Genomic DNA, 17,303 nt, shown 5'->3' with positions numbered 1-17,303 from the left:
TCTCTACAACTGCTATTAGGAGATGTGTACAAGAGTTGTGCACAGAAACTATATTACAGCGTTCGGACAACAGAAGTGTGAGCAAATGGATGGAAAAAGAGAGAAAGCAAGAGCCATAGCAACAATCTTTACAAGAGACGAACAGACCGAACAGATGTAAACTAAAGCATTGTGTGCAACTTTAGCATAGACCATCGATGGACTTCGATTCGGTACCTGCAATCAGGTAAGTCCGTCACTCCATTAGTCTATTGCAATCCTGTAGAATTAATACATACAACGAAACGAAGAACGTATGTTTTTCCATTAGTCTATTGCAATCCTGTAGTATTAATAGATACAGGGAAACAAAAAGCATCTATTTTTTCGTAGTACAATGAAACGATAAGCGTCACAAATCAAAACCGTTGAACCAAGAACAAGCCATGCATGTACCTCCTTCCATCGGGTCAATGGCTTTGCCAATCTTTTCGATATCTTCACCAATGATACGTTTCATAGATTTTGGAGTAGAGGGAGATCCAATCACCTGGGGACATGCTTTAGCAAGCCCTGCGTGAAGAAAACGTTTGGTAAGTTCAAGATAAATCCAAAGAAGGAAAGAAAGACGCTTAAATCAACGAAGGAAGAAGTATTGTCACAATGCTCCACTTCAAACCGTGAACGAACGCACCGCTACTGGTATCCATGTAATCGCTACCACCCTCCATTGGATGCTAATGAAGTAGAGAGACACACTGAATAGTACCTAAAGAAGGCTTCCACCATGCACGTATTTATCCTAGGGAGGACTTAATCGCAAGGTAAGCAAAAGTCTCATGCATGCAGGGAAAGATCTCCATAAAGAGCCTACAAATTAAATCAAGCCAAGGAATTGAATAGCAGGAAGACGAAAGAGCGCTAAACGCCCCGATAATCCCCATACACTAATGCAAAGCAATCACCCAACTCTGACTCTGACTTAGAAACACAAAGAATTAGAGCTAGACCAATGAAAAACAACATTGAAATATAATCTAAATAATTCCAAGAATCACGCCGTTGCTACACAAGTGCGAGCTAAAGTCTGGCTATGGCGATGGTTATTGCTCTTCCATCTTCACCTCCTTTCCTCCTTCCTCCCCACCTTTCTCCTCCCCCCTTCCCTCGCTCCACCTCCCCTCTCCCTCTCTCCTTCCCCCCGTCTCGCAATTCTCACTCCTTCCGCCTCACACCCCCTCGCATTCACAATAACATTGACATTCTTCATCACGTAGCTGTGGGAAGCGCGCAGAACGAGGACGAGGAGAGTGAGACGGTGGCGGCGCAGGAGCAAGAGCAAGAGAACGTGCAGACGATGGAAAAGAATCGTGACGCGGAAGCTCAGCAGTTCCTCCCTGCGGAAGAAGAAGACCTCAGCTATCAAATATTGCTATGGCGGGCTATCAAACTGCCCATGTATTCCGTGGCGTTGGTTCCGCTTTCGGTTTGTCTAATTGCCTCCGCCAGCGTAGTTTAAGCTTCGAACAAGTGAGATACTCGTTGCCCAATTGGCACATTTTTATGCTTAAGGGCTTCCTTTATCGAATTGTCTTAGGGAATACCACTGTTTTAGGGAAAGTTTGAATGTTGCATGCGCGATTCTGTTACCTTTTGTAACTTCGTAAAACACCCTGTGCCAATTTTCACCTATGTTTTGCCTCCTTTCCAAGGCGGAGAAACATGAAATACGTAATTTGCACGCGATTGTTGAAAAGGAGCTTGCATTGGGCAAGATTAGCAAACAATGTCTCCCACACAAGTGGTAGTTGACAAGTAAAGTTATGCTATTCTTTACGAAAATGTCCTAAGTTTCGAAAATGTCTTAAGTTTTATCTACCTCTCTGCAAGTGGCTTTAAAAGTTATCTACAGATAGGTGCTTGCTGTTTCAACGGTAATCACGTCAGTACGAAATGACACATTTTAGTTTATCCTAGTATCTGTAAATAAGTTCTTGGAACGTGTGCCATGCCTGCCTTAACTGGGTGGATGTGAATTTTGAGAGACAGGTCGGTGCTGCTGTTGCCTTTTGGCAAACGAGGGTCTTTCATCACGGTCGTTTTTATCTATGTTTGGTTTCAGCCATTCTTGTAATCGCATGGCTTAATTTGAGGTGAGAAACGACGTCTCTCCAATTATTGCGAAGAATCATTTGACGTGCTATGTTTTTTCCCCTATTAGCATTCAAGGACACGTCATTTAGGTTAGGGCCTGGGAGTGTTATACTTTTAATATTTGTGGGCTAGAGATTATGAATTGAGCAATGCAGCATGTGAAAACCTTTGAACACAAGAAGACTTGGCGGTTATAGTAAGCACTAGAATTGAGTAATGCAGCATGAGAAAAGGTACGAATACCCTAGAAGAAGATTCAGCAGTTATCTTCAAGCCCTGTGACACCTTCGGCAAACCAATGGTCTAGCCTGCAACGTCCACTAGATCTGGATGTTGGGTATTGTTTTGTTCCAAGTATCTCCAAGTTGTATACATCAAGTTCCTTGGCTTTAGCCGATAGCGTTTGAGTTTGCCTTGGATCACTAAAGCTTGGATATATATTCATTATGTACAGCATTGTATAATTATTTGCTCATGCTTTTAAAATGTGGGTGTGTGAGTATGCGTGAGAGCGTTACGTGAATGTACATACTGATGATGTAGCTAGTCAAGATGAAATTGTTGATGTGTAACCATGGAGCCAAGCCAAATTTGTAAAAGCTGCACGCAAATTGTCATATCTGTACATATGTAATGAATGGATGTGCGTGATTGTTGATATGTGTGTATATGTTGATATGTATGTGCCTGTCTCCATGCAATTACGTATATGTATACTTATGTAGGCTTCTGTTATGTCTATTTTTTTGGCCTTTCTACTCATGATCTAGACTCTCCCTTATTCTCATGGCACCACACACACACACACACACACACACACACACACACAGAGTAGTTATTATATTTCAAGAAACAGTCTCAAAGAAAGGGACAATTAGCTACACACACACACACACACATTTTTTTTTGGTGAAGTCCATTTTTCATTATATCACAAAGAGCAGTCCCTAAAAGGGGACAGCCAGTTACAAGCATCAGAAGATCTCATTTTTATAACAAGAAAGCAGTATAATGATTGCCGTAAAGATACCCTGAAAAACCTATATTTATATGTATATATATATATATATAGCCAAAAGTGGGTCACAAAGACTCGATGGTTGCGATCCTTTCATAGAGTCCATAGTGCCCAATAATGAACCCAAGTAAAAAGAAGATCATATCCCTGCCTTTGTGCCAAACAGCCAGAATCGCTTGTCAAAGCAAGCACTAGGAAAACGAGCCAGAAGCCTTTGCTGTAGAAGCAACAAGAGATTCAAGGCAATGCCAAAACACACACACACTCTTCATCTTGGAGCTTTATATTACAAAAAGCAGTCCCCTAAGAGGAAACATGCAAATACAATCTCAGAATATGACAAGAACACTGAGTAATCTATCTGACGAACAGATAGGAAATCATATTAAGATTGCTGAAGTGACATACAGAAACAGTGAAACATGCCAAAACACACACACACACACTTTTTTTTTTGGGTGAGATTTTTTTGCCTTTATATTACAGAGTAAGCAAATACATCAAGAGAAGATTTCAATATAGGATAAATATACATCTTGATCTATAGACCCTGTCAAAAGCTTTAGCAATATCAACCTGCAATAATAAAACATCTTGCTCATTATATTTGGCATCTTCTATGCCAACATATGCATTGGCAATACTGTCTGTGATATGCCGTCGAGGAACAAAGCCATACTGTGCAGGATGAAGGCCATCATGCAGATACCGTTTGATGCGATCAACCACCAATTTAGTGATGATCTTGTATATAGCAAGCATAAGAGTAATAGGCCTCCAATCAGCCAGAGATTCACATATCTGTTTGTTAGGAATTAATTTTACAATTCCTTCTTCCTATGAATCCGGCAAATGCTGATTTTCCCAAGCAGAATTGATCATGCATAACATAGGTAGCTTAAGAATATCCCAATATGCAAGGAAAAAACTCAACTGTGAGACCATCCTATCCTGGAGATTTACATCTGCCACAAGATTTTAATGTAGCAAACAACTCCGTTTCAGTAAAAGACACTTCCAGTTCTATAACTTGTGCAGAAGTAACAATAGGAGAGACATAACGAAGGAGCTCAGCCCTTGCTGAAAGAACCTCTTCTGAAGGCACAGACACACACACACACACTTTTTTTTAGTGAAATCTTTTATTTCTGTGTGGGAAACCCCAAAAAGAGGTAAAAACCCACCAATAAGTACAAAGAAAAAATTTACAATTATAGCTTTAGAGGAAAACTCATGAGACAGTGAAGTAAAAAGTTACAATATCAAACTGGCGGAGGATCAAACACAACATCCTCCAGTTGCAGATTGTTGCTTTGTAAAAATTGATGCAGTGAAGAAACTGCACCTTCAATAAAAACCACCTGTTTTTTGCCCTTGTGATTCTTCTTAATATAAGCTGGGAGCCTGAATTTTTGAATCGCAGGGTCAAAAACTTGTTGCAACATAGGATGAAAAGACTCCAGAGAAAAAGAAACAACTACATCCTAAACAAAAAGAGACTCTGGCACAGTCTTCACAGGCATATGAACTGGATCAACATCTGTACTCTTTGAAGAAGGAGCGTTTGACGAAAGAGCTGCATTGGATAAATCATGACTCATCATGTCAGCTTCAGTCAGGGTATCACCTTGAGAGGTAGCAGGAGCATCATCTTGTATAATCCCTGCTTCAAGAGGCACATCCATATCCTAAGGAGAAAGAGGCTAATGGTGCTCAATAGGAGAGGGATCCTGAACTGCTTTGGGAACAAAAAGATCATCCTTGGATTTATCTACCTTCCTCCAGTAGTGCTTCGGAGTAGTAAAAGAAAGCTTATCCAGTGAAGCCATAGCAGAGACCGGAGGAGAAGGTAGAGGAATCTTGACAGCTGAGGAAGGAGCAGGAGGAGTGGTCCTAGAAAAGAAAGCTTATCCAGTGAAGCCATAGCAGAGACCGGAGGAGAAGGTATATGAATCTTGATAGCTGAGGAAGGAGCAGGAGGAGTGGTCCTGGAAGCAGAAGGGCAAGCTCATGTAAAATGACCAACCTGACGGCACCGATAACAAGCTGTAGGAAAAGATGTAAATTGCAGCCGGATGCGCAAAGGATGAACAAATCCCAAATCAAGATCCAGAGAAGAAGGCACCGGCTGCATCATATCCCATAAAATACAGACACAAACATCCCAAGTGGCCTGCAGAAACTCGTGTCTCGGAACATGTAGAGCCCTCCCCAAAAGCGCTGCAAGGGTAGGAAGATGCAAAAGAAGAGGAACAGGGAGCGCTTTTAGAGTAATCCAAACTGGATAGTGAGTGAGAAGAGAAGCAGCCGGATCAAAAATTGGATCCGAGGGCATCACATAAACAAAGAAACCAGCCCCAGGAACACCAGCACGGTTGACAAGGCTCTCCACCACCTCAGTCGAAGAACACCGAGCATAATAAAAACCTTTGCCCAGAAAAAGAAAGGAAGAAACAAGATCTGGGCCTACTGCAACTTCAGCCCAACGACGGTGCTGAGCTGCAGAAAGAATCCTGCCCATAAAAGAGAGACAGATCCCAAACTGCTGAGCCTATCGAAGACCAGAAACTAAGAGGGCAGACTCCAAAGAACAAACCATAGGAGAACCCGAGGAGGGAACATCTGTGACGGAGGCAGCACACAGTTGTCGAAGAAGATCCAACTGGAGGGAGGAAGAAGGACCATCCGCCACATTGAGCTTTGCAGATTTGAATAAACACGAAGCAAGCAGACCACCACGCTTCCGGGGAATAAAAACACGGGTAGGAGGATCAGGCACGGAAGGAGTAGTAGAAGCAGAGAACACAAAGGACCCATTTGTCGAAGCAGCAAGGAGAAAGGAAGAGGATACATCAGGAAAAGGCAACGATAACGGGGGCTGCTGCTGGAATTGTATAGATTTGAAAGGCTGAGCAGGTACATGGTGTACTAACAGCAAAGGGGGCACAAAAGAAGAGGGTACAGTCGAAATTGGAACAGCAGCTGTAGCAGAGAAACGCTGCGCATCCAACTGTACAGGCTATACAATCGGCCGTACGGTCTGTACGGCTGGCCGTACGGTAGAGGTAGAAGGTGCAAGTAACTGAGGCGGCTGCTACAGAGCAGGTACAGACAGCAACAAAGGGAGTGAAGGGGGTGAGGCAAAACGGGACTGCAGGAAGCAGGTACGGATGGTGAAGAAACCTGTACGGACAACAAAACTTGCACGGACTGAGACAGAGAATCTACAAAAGGAGGTAGGGACTGCAGAGGGATGAACGGAGGAGGGACTGCGGAAGGCTGAAGGTGTACGGAGGTAGACGGGAAGGGAACATATGCACACAAGGATACGGGCAGGGAAGGAGGAACAGTAGGGCTCTCCATGGCGCTACCTTCTTTCTCTCACACACACACACACACACACACACGTTTTTTTGGGATGAAATAAACTTTTCATGAAGAAGAATGTACACTCATAGCTGTCCCAGAGTGGAATAGCTACTACTCAAAACAAAAAACACTGACAAAAAAACTCCAATTGGGCTAGAGGAAGGTCTCCAACATCCTCGGGAGATTGAAGCAAGGATGAACGAAAGAAATGAAAGACATCAACAGAACAATGCCCCCCCACACACACACACACATTTACATTTTTTTAAAAGGGTGAAATCCATTTTTCATTATATTACAAAAAACAGTCCTAAAGAAAGGGACTAATAACTATAGACATAAGAAGACGTCATTAGATGACAAGAAGGCAAGATAACCTATGTCCCATGCATGCAAACAATTGTAAAACGATTGTCGTAAAGATGCACGGAAGAACTGATATTTAGCCAGATAGGGGTCACCAAAGACTTGATAATTGCAGTCCTTCCATAGGGTCCATAGTGCCCAATAATGAACTCAATAAAAAAGATCATATTCCTGCATTTCAAGATGAAAACCAAACTGCCAAATGTTCCTACCAAAGGAAGGATTGGGGAAACAAGACTGAAGCCGCTGCTGTAGCAAGAGCAAGAAAATCACGAGACACAAGCTAATGCCAAAACAGATGAGGCATAGATTCCTATATAGATAGGCATCATTGACAAGTGGTAGGAGCAATATGACGACGAGCTAGAATTTGTCCAAAAGGAAGAACCCCAAGCATAACCCCCCATAAGAAAAACTTTTGCCGAAGAGGGAGTTTGGAAGCCCAAATGCGTTGTAATCTTTTGTGTCACCACCGAGAGGTGCGTGCCATATACCAGATGCGATTGGCATGATGAGAAAGCCGAGGAGGAGGCAACAAAACCTTATACAAAGATGCAACCGTAATATCAGCTAATGGTAATGCACAGCAAAGACGATCATTTGATCGAAGAACCTAATCTTTGAGGCAGTCAAGGATCTCAAGACGAGGTAATGATTGAAAGTCATGGATCATTTGTGACAATAAATGCAATGTAGGCATATAATGCTGTCCCAAAGCATACTTTGTGACAGTTGCAAGCAAAGAAATGACCTTACCAGCTGCATCAAGCACATCATTCACATGGTAGATACCTTTAGACCAAAGAAATTAAGAGCAGTGAGGTTCCTATAAGGCCAAAGGATGCATCAACGCGTTTGACCAATGCATACTATCAGCACGAAAGGAGTTACTTGCAAGAGTGTCCCTGGCATTCTATTTAAGATGGGAGGGTATGTGATTCCAATCAGCAATCAAATGAGAGACAACAAGGCATGCCTTTACTTTACCCCTCTCTCTCTCTCTCCTCTCTCTCTCTCTCTCTCTCCCTCTCTTTGTTTGGCTGAAATCCATTTGTCAATATATTACAAAAAAGTCCCAAAGAAAGGGACTAAGAACTACAAACATCAAAAGATATCATTATATGACAAGAAGGCAAGGTAATCTATGTCTCGCCTATAGACGATCATAAAATGAAATGATTGTCTAAAGAGGCACGGAAGAACTGATATTGAGCCGGAGGGGGATCACCAAAGACCCAATGGTTGCGGTCCTTCTAGAGGGTCCAAAGTGCCAATAACGCTCCCAAGAATATCATATCCCTGTGTCACCGGATGACAACCAAAAGCCAAGTTCTTGCCAAAGGCAGCACTGGGGAAATGGGCCTGAAGCCACTGCTGTAGAAAGATCAGGAAATCAAAGAGACTACAGGCAATACCAAAATAGATGATGCATAGACTCCTGTGTGGACAGGTATTGTTGACAATTGGCAGGAGCAATATGACGGACGAGCTAAAGTCTGTCCAAAAGGAAGAACCCCAAGCATAATGCGCCATAGCAATTTTCTTTGCCAAAGATGGAGCTTGGAAGCCCAAATGCCCTGCAACCTTTTGCACCACCACCGAGAAGGATATGAGAGCATGGGTATTTGTAAAATCTAGGGTTTTTTCATTCACTTGGTTTGGGAGGTTGCATGCATGGTTTGTGGTCTTGCACATCTATAGGCTCCATCGAACATGACATATCCATCAGCATGTTAGGAACCTGCAGTCTTTCACGTGTGTCCCTATAAGAAACATTGCATGTGGGGATCCTACACCCACCACCTGGTCATGCACAGTAGTTTGAGAACTAAACGTTTTTTAGGGTTTCAGCCTTTCTTTATTACATGGTGGTTGTCACATTAATTTCATTGCCTATTAGATCGATTCCAAGGCCCTTCCTACATTGTGTTTCTCTCTATGCTAGGCGTAAAGTGCATTTATCTTTTCCTACGGCATGTGACCTTGAGGGTGAGGAGACGTGCACCCCAAAATCCCCTCTATAGGGCCAACTTGAGCATCAATGGTCTAGCTGCTTCTCAAGAGCCACTATCTTTATAAATTGACACTCATGTCTAGCTTGCTTGTCGCTATCAGATCATTACTACTCACCACGATCAGCTCCATATCGGATTTTTGTTAGCCGCACTAGTATCTGTAACCCCTACCTATGCCATGCCAATGAGCCATGGTCTTCCATCATATGGAGTCATCATGACTTTGGACTTCTAGGGGCTGCCAAATGATGCAAAAGCTCCAAAATCTGTGCCACCACTAAGTATTGTGATGCTGCTGTAGGCCCCCATCCCAAGAGAGCAGAGCCATCGAATCATTTCAGAATAGGTTACAACGTACAGTCCCACATGTCACCTTCGTAACAGAGTTTCAGTTCTTCCATGCTTTGATATGACATGTGAGGATTCAGCAGTCTGTGCCACGTGTTCCACTGTTTGTGAGGGCCTCAATCCCCACAGCCTAGCCGTGCATAACCTCTTGAGTACCGTATTGTAGAGGGCCTCAAACTTTTTATTATATGGGAATTATCACAGTAATGTTCTTGCCTTTGGGAATGCCAAGCCCTTCCTGCCATATGTCAATATGCACTTTGGCGAACAAATAGAAGCCTATGGTTCTTTCACTCCAATGTGCCAATTCTTAGTCCCATGGATCCTACAAAAAGCAGATGTGAGGTGTTAAGGAAGCTAACCCAGCTGAGGATAGATGTATTCATTTCTTCGTGTGCTTAGGTATGATATCTAGCAGTGTAGCAGTTGCAGACCAGCAGATTACAATCGTGGCTTTGAATTAGCCTAGAATATAGAGACGAGAAAGGTCGCATGCACTCGTTACAAGGATGATGTGGCATGCTTGCTAGACTCTTGCTAGGGTTGGGACACCTCCCATGTGGTGAGTGGCACCCATTGTGGGGCAGTGGGATGATCTCTGCCATTAGAGTATGCACGGGTTTCAGCATTTATTAGGGCCAAGAGATGCAATGTGTAGCCAATTGCAGGGGCCCTTCACCAGGCTGAGTACAAGGAGAGGTGGGGCAGCCGAAGACTGCCATATGGAGCAGTTCTGGGCAAGGGGTTGCAATTTGGAGTACCAGTTGGGCAGCTCATGGTTTGCCAAACGGCAGTAACTAGGGTCACCAAGTAGGTGCTAGCCTGCTGCAGCATCAGCACACAATTGCAGCAAGCCTTGTGGTATGTTGCCACATTGCATGTTGGCCAGCTGTCTGGTAAGTCGGCTGACCAGGTTGGCTGTCTGTCAAAATAGGACCCAGTCTGCCTGCAAGGGCCGATTAGAAGCAGGAAGGGGGAAGCATCAGCATATATGAAGGCCCCTTAGCCGGCTCGTTGGGGCATCATCAGCAGCAGCAGCAATCAGGTACTAAGCTTGTGGATGAGGATCCATGGAAGACTTTCTTATTGGAAGTGATCGGTGGTGGGCAAGGGTCTTGTGTCAGAGATATTAGGGATTTCAGTATGAAAACCCCAGCAGCCGAATGATTGTAGCCCATGTATCACACTACCCTCAGATCACACTTAACGAGTAGACCTAGACAAACGTCTGGAAAAATATGCAGCCAACTAGACAGCCAAACAGCCGAAATGTGAATATATGCTGCTCCACAATAGTACTGAATATAGTACAAAAGATACTCCTCATTGTACTCCACACCTACAGCCCAAGGCTGCTCAGATCTGGGATCAAATGTCGCAGTAGATTCTGGAGTGATAAGATCCTTGGAAGTGGGTGATGGTGGGCAAGGGTGTTGAATCAGTATGAAAACCCCAGCAGCGGAATGATTATATTCCATGTATCACAATACTCCCACATCACAATTAACGAGTAGATCTAGACACACAAGTCTGGAGAAATCTGCAGCCAAGTAGATGGCCAAACAACCAAAATGACGTATATATCATCTTCCACAATAGTACTGAGCATAGTACAAAAGATACCCGTCAGTGTACTCCACACCTACAACCCAAGATCTGGTATCAAAATGTGTACAATTGATTCTGGAGTGATAAGATCCTTGCCAAATTATTTGTGTCATACAGGTCCTAGGATGGTCCATGCTTCCAGCATTAGTGTGTGCCAACTGAATGCGATCACTCCTTCCAGTGTAGTGTGTGCCAACTGTGTAGTGTGTCCTAGGATGGTCCATGCTTCCAGCATTAGTGTGTGCCAACTGAATGCAATCACTTCTTCCAGTGTAGCGTGTGCCAACTGAATGTGATCACCATATCTGATGTACTCAAATTGATTATGGATAATGCCTCACAATCTTCGCCTTTCATTCTTCCAGCTTTAGTGGGTCTGCCAGTGGTAGTGCCTTCGCCTTCAGCATCCAATGTGGCTTCGGGCTGCAATTCCAGGTGGCCAGCCACCTTCAATATCTTCCTTTCCACCATATGGCTTTCAACTCTTTGCCTTCCACCCATGAGTAATATGATCAAACCGAAATAAAACACCGTGCCACCTTACTTGACAAATGGCAGGCCTTTCTAAATCGGAGTCACCTTCCTTCCCACAAAGGTTCTCGCTCTTCAAATGTTAGCAAATGCTCTGGGCTTGCTTTGATACCATGTCATAGACACTAGGGCTTGCTTGCTCTAGCCAAACTCCCACCGTAGACCGATTGATCATAATATCATTAGATCACACTAATATTGGATCACACTTCAACATGTGCTTCCAACTAGATCTGGAACACACAAGCTTGGAAAAATAAGCTGCAAAATAGAAAGCCAAAATTATGTATATATCATGCAACATAAAAGGATTGAACGTAGTACAAAAGATACCCCTCAGTGTACTCCACATCTACAGCCCAAGGCTGCTCAGATGTGGGATCAAAATGGGTCCTCACTGCTTCTACTCCTGCTATTGATCTTCTCCTGCCACATACCCTTAATTGAAGGCTTCTGCGGCCGCTACAATGCCCCAAAGGGGACTTATATACATGTAGGAGGCTAGGTCTGCCCCCCTCCTGCTGGTCAACTTGGCTCTACATAGTCTGACGAGGTTCATCCCTAGACCCGACATGAGTTTGTTGTTGGCTGAACAGTCCTGACTCGGTCTGGAGCTATCTGAATGGACGTGACCCCTTCAAAGGCCCTACCTCAGCGCCCATAAGGCTTTGTCCTACCTTTCTTTTCCAGACCATGATGGGTCTATTCCATGACAGGCCCATATGGACTGCTCCAGCCCTAAATATGGGCTCCAACTGAACCTTCCAAATTTAGGGGAGGGCTTGTAGAAGAAGTGAAACATGTTTTTTTTTTAGTATGCCTCTTCTGAATTTGGATGTGGCTTGCGAGTCAAGTGAGGATTGCTTTGTTTTGTCTTTGATTTAGGCTAAATTGTCGAACTTGCAGAATATAAGACAATGGGTTAGTGATTTGACATCATTGTACCTGCCAAAATCCTAGTTAACCCTCCCCTATCCAGTGCCCGATCACCAATATAAAACCCGTCTACTATCTCCAAGAGCTCATCATAGCAGCACTGCCCGAAGGAATATTGTAGGCTCCTTGGGACCCTAGTGAACGCAGCATCCTGCCAAGCATCCTGCCCTCCAATCAAATAAATGAACTCCTCCCACGTGCCTCTCTCGGCAAGAGCTTCTTGGACTTTGGGTTGTTCAAGTCACCTCCAACAACCCAAGAGTCCACATTTGGTAAGCAGTCAGTGAGATGGCACCAAAAGGGTGCTCTCTGTTAGCAACACATAGGTGCGTAGACGTTGGGGATCCCAGGTGCATTGACGTTGAGGATCCCAAGCCATAAATCCTTAAGACAAAGGCCACAATTCCCCAGCCTCTAATAAGCTTGCCTTGATTATAAACCTTAGAAGCTTAAGGTGCATCCCCCTCGTTCTGTCCTATTATCGGCCCTAGGTAGAGCAGGGGTCTCTGTACTAGTGTCTGAGCTGTCTCAACGGTGGATAATGGGATTACTAAGACAACATATATTGTCACCTCCTAGATGTGATCTCCATGTCACTATACCTAATCTTGTACTTGTCATCAAGCGATGGTAAGAACGACAAGACATCCAAGGATTTCTTTGTCGTTCTCTTGCACTACTTGCTCAACCTGGTTCTTATCCTTCGTGGATCCTGCCACTTGAGCTCCTCTGGTTAGACCCAATGGGGTCACCTAACTATTGGCTTCAAGGCAGGAAAGAAAAAAGGTGGGGAAAGGAAGGGGGGATGGAAGGGAAAAGGCAAAGCAAGAGGAAGAAGAAAACGGTGGAAAGGAGAGGCTCGAAAGGCTCCCTTGGTGAGAAAGGGAATGCACAACAGAAAAACATCGAAGAGGGGAAAGCGATGGGGAAAACTCTGCCAAAGGAAGTGGGTGAACAAGCAATGAGGCGGGAAAAAGAGGGTAAGATAGATGCAGTTTTCACGAATTTTCTCCTTTGCCAAAAGGGAGAGCTAATGAGGCCTCCTGGGTCTTCTAAGGCAGCCTTTTGGCTTGCCAAGCCAGCCCAAGGGCAAAATGTTGGGAGGGTGACAGCCTGGCAGAGAGGTTGTCGGGTGGCAGACAGAGGAAGCAAAAGGGGGAACAGCATGCAGATGGGATAGCAGAGGAAGAAGGCAGAATAGCAGTGGGGGGACTTGAGTGTATTATCACTAAGGGCAGCCTTTTGGCTTGCCAAGCCAGCCCAAGGGCAAAATGTTGGGGGGGTGACAGCCTGGCAGAGAGGTTGTCGGGTGGCAGACAGAGGAAGCAAAAGGGGGAACAGCATGCAGATGGGATAGCAGAGGAAGAAGGCAGAATAGCAGTGGGGGGACTTACTAGAGTGTATTATCACTAAGCTTGAAAAATTTTGAACAAGCATGATAACAATGTGCGTTAAAAGGTGCTTTATATTTGCTTACTGAATGTTGTTTCTGAAATCTTCAAGAGTACTATTCATTCCACATGTGCTGTTGGACAGCAATGATGCCTATGACGCTGAGACAGGAGTTGATAAGGGGAAGAAAGAGTCTGTTGTCAATATGACAGGAAGGTGAGCTGAGCTAGTTTTTGGATTGATATTAAGTTTACATTTTCTCAAGTTGCATTGGCTTCTTATAGAAGTATATTTCTTTGATTTTTTGGCCTATGCAGTCGTGAGGGAGTGCTAGTTGCTGCATATACATGCCTTCTTTCTGGAATCATGGGTCTTGCAAGAGGAGCTTGGGAAGCGCAGAATTTGGAAGTTGTTGTACTTTTAGTAGGAGCGATTGCCTGTGGTTATGTATACCAGGTTTTCTCTAGTTTCCCTTAAAACTTTTGTGTGGTCATAGTAAACATCCACTGAACATGTTCTGCTGTGAAGATAATGTCTTTCTGGAGACACGCAGTAAACAGGCATGTTTAGCCTCATGTCTAATCATGGTAACTTTTAAATGAAATTGATCAGTGTCCGCCATTTCGACTTAGCTACCAAGGGCTAGGAGAACCTCTTTGCTTTATTGCCTTTGGTCCTTTTGCAACAACGGCCTTTTATTTGAGCCAAGCTAGTGGAAGGTAGTATCTTCTATGCCAAGTACTGTTTTAAAAGCATGTTCTATCGAGTTTTGGCTATCAAATTTCGGACTCCTATGCCAAATTTAGATTTTTTTTGCTTCAGGGGAGCTTATAACCTTTCAGTAACTGGCACAATTTTCGCAGCAGCAGTGCTAGTGGGCATTACAACTACACTGATTCTTTTCTGCAGCCACTTCCACCAGGTACTTTTTAAGTACTCTTGTTTTTTTTAAATGGCACTTCCTCACCCCGTCCCCCTCCCCCAAGGATAGAGCAAATTTGGAAAATTGTTTTGTCCTGGATAATGAAGTTGCACCTTTGTGAATGCAGATTGAAGGAGATAGGCTTGTTGGCAAGCTCTCGCCTTTGGTAATACACCCAATACATGAAAGAGCTGCTTATGGCTGAAATGATTTATGCTGTCATTAGGAAATTTGATTTGCTTGGGATTCTAATGTTATTGAGAGCTCGACTCTGGATGTTTCTCTTGGGCCTCGATTCAAGGAGGTTGATGCATTTTTCAACCTTTTAATTTTAACACCATCATGCTTGTTGTGGTGATCTCAGGTGAGACTAGGGACACAGCAAGGAGCACGAGTAGTGAAGGCTGCTGTCATTGGTCTTTACTCACTAGCTGTAGCTCTGACTGCAACAAAAGTTCTACCTTATCCCTGTGCTGTGAGCTTCCCTCTTTAGCAACCTTTGTTCTCATGTAACCTTGGATTTTGGATTGAAAGAGAAATTATCCTGAATAAATGGTAGTCATTTAATATATATGTTCTAAGATTCTGATAAACATGTGAGATGAAATAACTTGTGCATGACATGTAATGCTTTAATAATTGGAGCCATCCAGTTTATCCTCTTGGGCCAAAACTCCAAAAACATCTTCTAGATTCTGGTTTTTATTCTAAGTCATCTTCAAAGATGAATGCACAAATTCTTTTTGGAAAAAAAAAGGAATGCACAAACAGTCCTGAAGATTCACCTGCTGTGAATTATACTGCAACAGCATAAGAACACTGCTTCACAAGCCAATACTTGGCTAGGCAAATGTAGCCTGAAAATGGACTGTTTGAATGTTCCAAATTAGAATCAAATCTGCCCTATTGATTCTGTCCCAAACAAGCCAATGCTTGGCCCAGACAAAGCACAAGTGCCAACTGAATTCTGAGTGTACCTAAAAAGAAGATTCCCCAAGGCACGAAAAAGCTCATTCCAAGAGCTTCTTCACCCAACAAGCACCCCCACCAGCTTAACAAAGCCATAAAGGAGGAATTAGAGCCCTAGTTGGAGGATTGGATAAGGTACAACTTTATGAGACCTAGCAATTCTCTATATGCAGCTCCCATCTTTTCTTTTAAAAAGGACATTTCAACTAGATGTATGTCGATTACTGTGCGCTCAACAAGTTCACAGTTAAGAGTCAGCTCTCCATGCCCAACATCGACTACATATTGGAACCACTCAATGAAGCCAAGATGTTTTCAAAGATTGATTTGAAAAGCAAGTATCATCAGATTTGGATTCATGAGCTGAATATGTTGCGGTTTCGGGAACTTGTGCAACAATCTTTGTTGTTCTTAATGATAGATTTTGTCAAAGGATCTTGCCCAGCATGAGCATCATGTTAGACAAGTCCTACAGCTTTTGAAGGACAACTAGATGTATATCAATTCCAAGAGGGTACATTATTTGGGCTACATCATCAATTCTATTAGTGTTGAGGGCTTAGACCCTACGAATGTCAAAGACATTATGTATTGAAAGGTGTCCACAAATGCATAGGAGAATCGCATGTTCATGGGAATTTGAGGGGCTTATAGAAGGCACATCAAGGACACGGGTGTATCGATCACCAATTAAGTGTAGGGAGTGAAGAAGCAGGCCAGCTGCTTCACTTGAGAAGCACTTGCCACTTACATCCTTCAGCCTATTGAAGGAAGTAGTTACTAGAGCTCTATGCTTGACATTGGTTTAGTTGATCGCCAACGACACAAGGTATTCGGTGTATGACAAGCAGCGTCTCGCAATTATCCTTGCCCTCATGACATAGAAGCATTTTGGTTTGGCGCAATGGAGGAAGCAGTAAAACCATCACTTTATGGTTGGAATTGGTTCAGTGGACCAGCCGCCGTGACAACTGCCAACAACTACACCTTAGAGCAGTCCTTGATTAACATCATCACCCCATTGCATCGGGGACGCGCGTTGATCCTTGTCGAATGTCCGAGTTGTGCTTATGTGGAAGCACACTTTGCAATTGGATAAGTTAATAAACTTAGAATTTTAGGATTTCCACGATCTTCAAATAAAAATACTATTCACACATATTTGTATATCTCATATAATAGAGGTATATGCTTAGTCCAATCAAAATTTGATACAGATCTTTGGACAAAACCTTGAGGACTTTTGCCTACTGGTCCTTGACCAAAATAATGATTCTTTCAAGAGACTAGACTCAAATACAAATATACTTTCAGAATTTCCAAGAAAGTAACCACTAGCAGCCCCTGGTTGAACCCAGGTGAAGAGGGTACGATTGTAGCTCCATCTTTCTTTTGAACCTTGAAACAGAGGCACAAATAGTTTTCATCCGTTAGGGTTAGTATGAACAGACAAAAACCCTAAAGATAGCGTGCAATCTTTGGTAAATAAAACCCTAACTATCTAAAGATCGAAGGAGAGAACGTTGGATTGAAATTTGAAATCTTTCTAAGGCACTTTTAGAAGAAAAACGAAATATGGAAATAAGGAAGTAATTTGTCAAGACAGTGTTGTGAGAGTTCAATGGAAGTTGGACAGAAATGAGAGAGAGAGAGAGAGAGAGCGAGAGAGAGAGAGAGAGAGAGAGAGAGAGAACAG

At 43.4% G+C, this 17,303-nt stretch overlaps 1 protein-coding gene across 3 annotated transcripts in view; it reads left to right on the top strand.

Annotated features, from left to right (window-relative positions):
* Positions 1–1,053: 1,053 nt before the first annotated feature.
* The window catches only part of ABC4 (UbiA prenyltransferase family protein), a 69,632-nt gene continuing 53,382 nt past the window's right edge, over positions 1,054–17,303 (top strand). For all 3 annotated transcript variants that reach the window (XM_087386127.1, XM_087386129.1, XM_087386128.1), the window contains exons 1-8: positions 1,054–1,465; positions 2,029–2,132; positions 13,861–13,932; positions 14,034–14,172; positions 14,329–14,435; positions 14,539–14,638; positions 14,766–14,804; positions 15,003–15,113. In XM_087386127.1, coding sequence (XP_087242253.1) covers positions 1,073–1,465; positions 2,029–2,132; positions 13,861–13,932; positions 14,034–14,172; positions 14,329–14,435; positions 14,539–14,638; positions 14,766–14,804; positions 15,003–15,113 — 1,065 coding nt within the window. In that variant the 5' untranslated portion in view covers positions 1,054–1,072. The remainder of the gene's footprint in view (positions 1,466–2,028; positions 2,133–13,860; positions 13,933–14,033; positions 14,173–14,328; positions 14,436–14,538; positions 14,639–14,765; positions 14,805–15,002; positions 15,114–17,303) is intronic.

Source organism: Dipteris shenzhenensis, chromosome 15, assembly GCF_047967505.1.
Source record: "Dipteris shenzhenensis isolate YYH24624 ecotype China chromosome 15, Dip_SZ_1.0, whole genome shotgun sequence".
NCBI classification, from domain to species: domain Eukaryota; kingdom Viridiplantae; phylum Streptophyta; class Polypodiopsida; order Gleicheniales; family Dipteridaceae; genus Dipteris; species Dipteris shenzhenensis.
The sequence above is the reverse complement of the archived record's forward strand: the minus strand, read 5'-3'. Positions and strand labels throughout refer to the sequence as shown.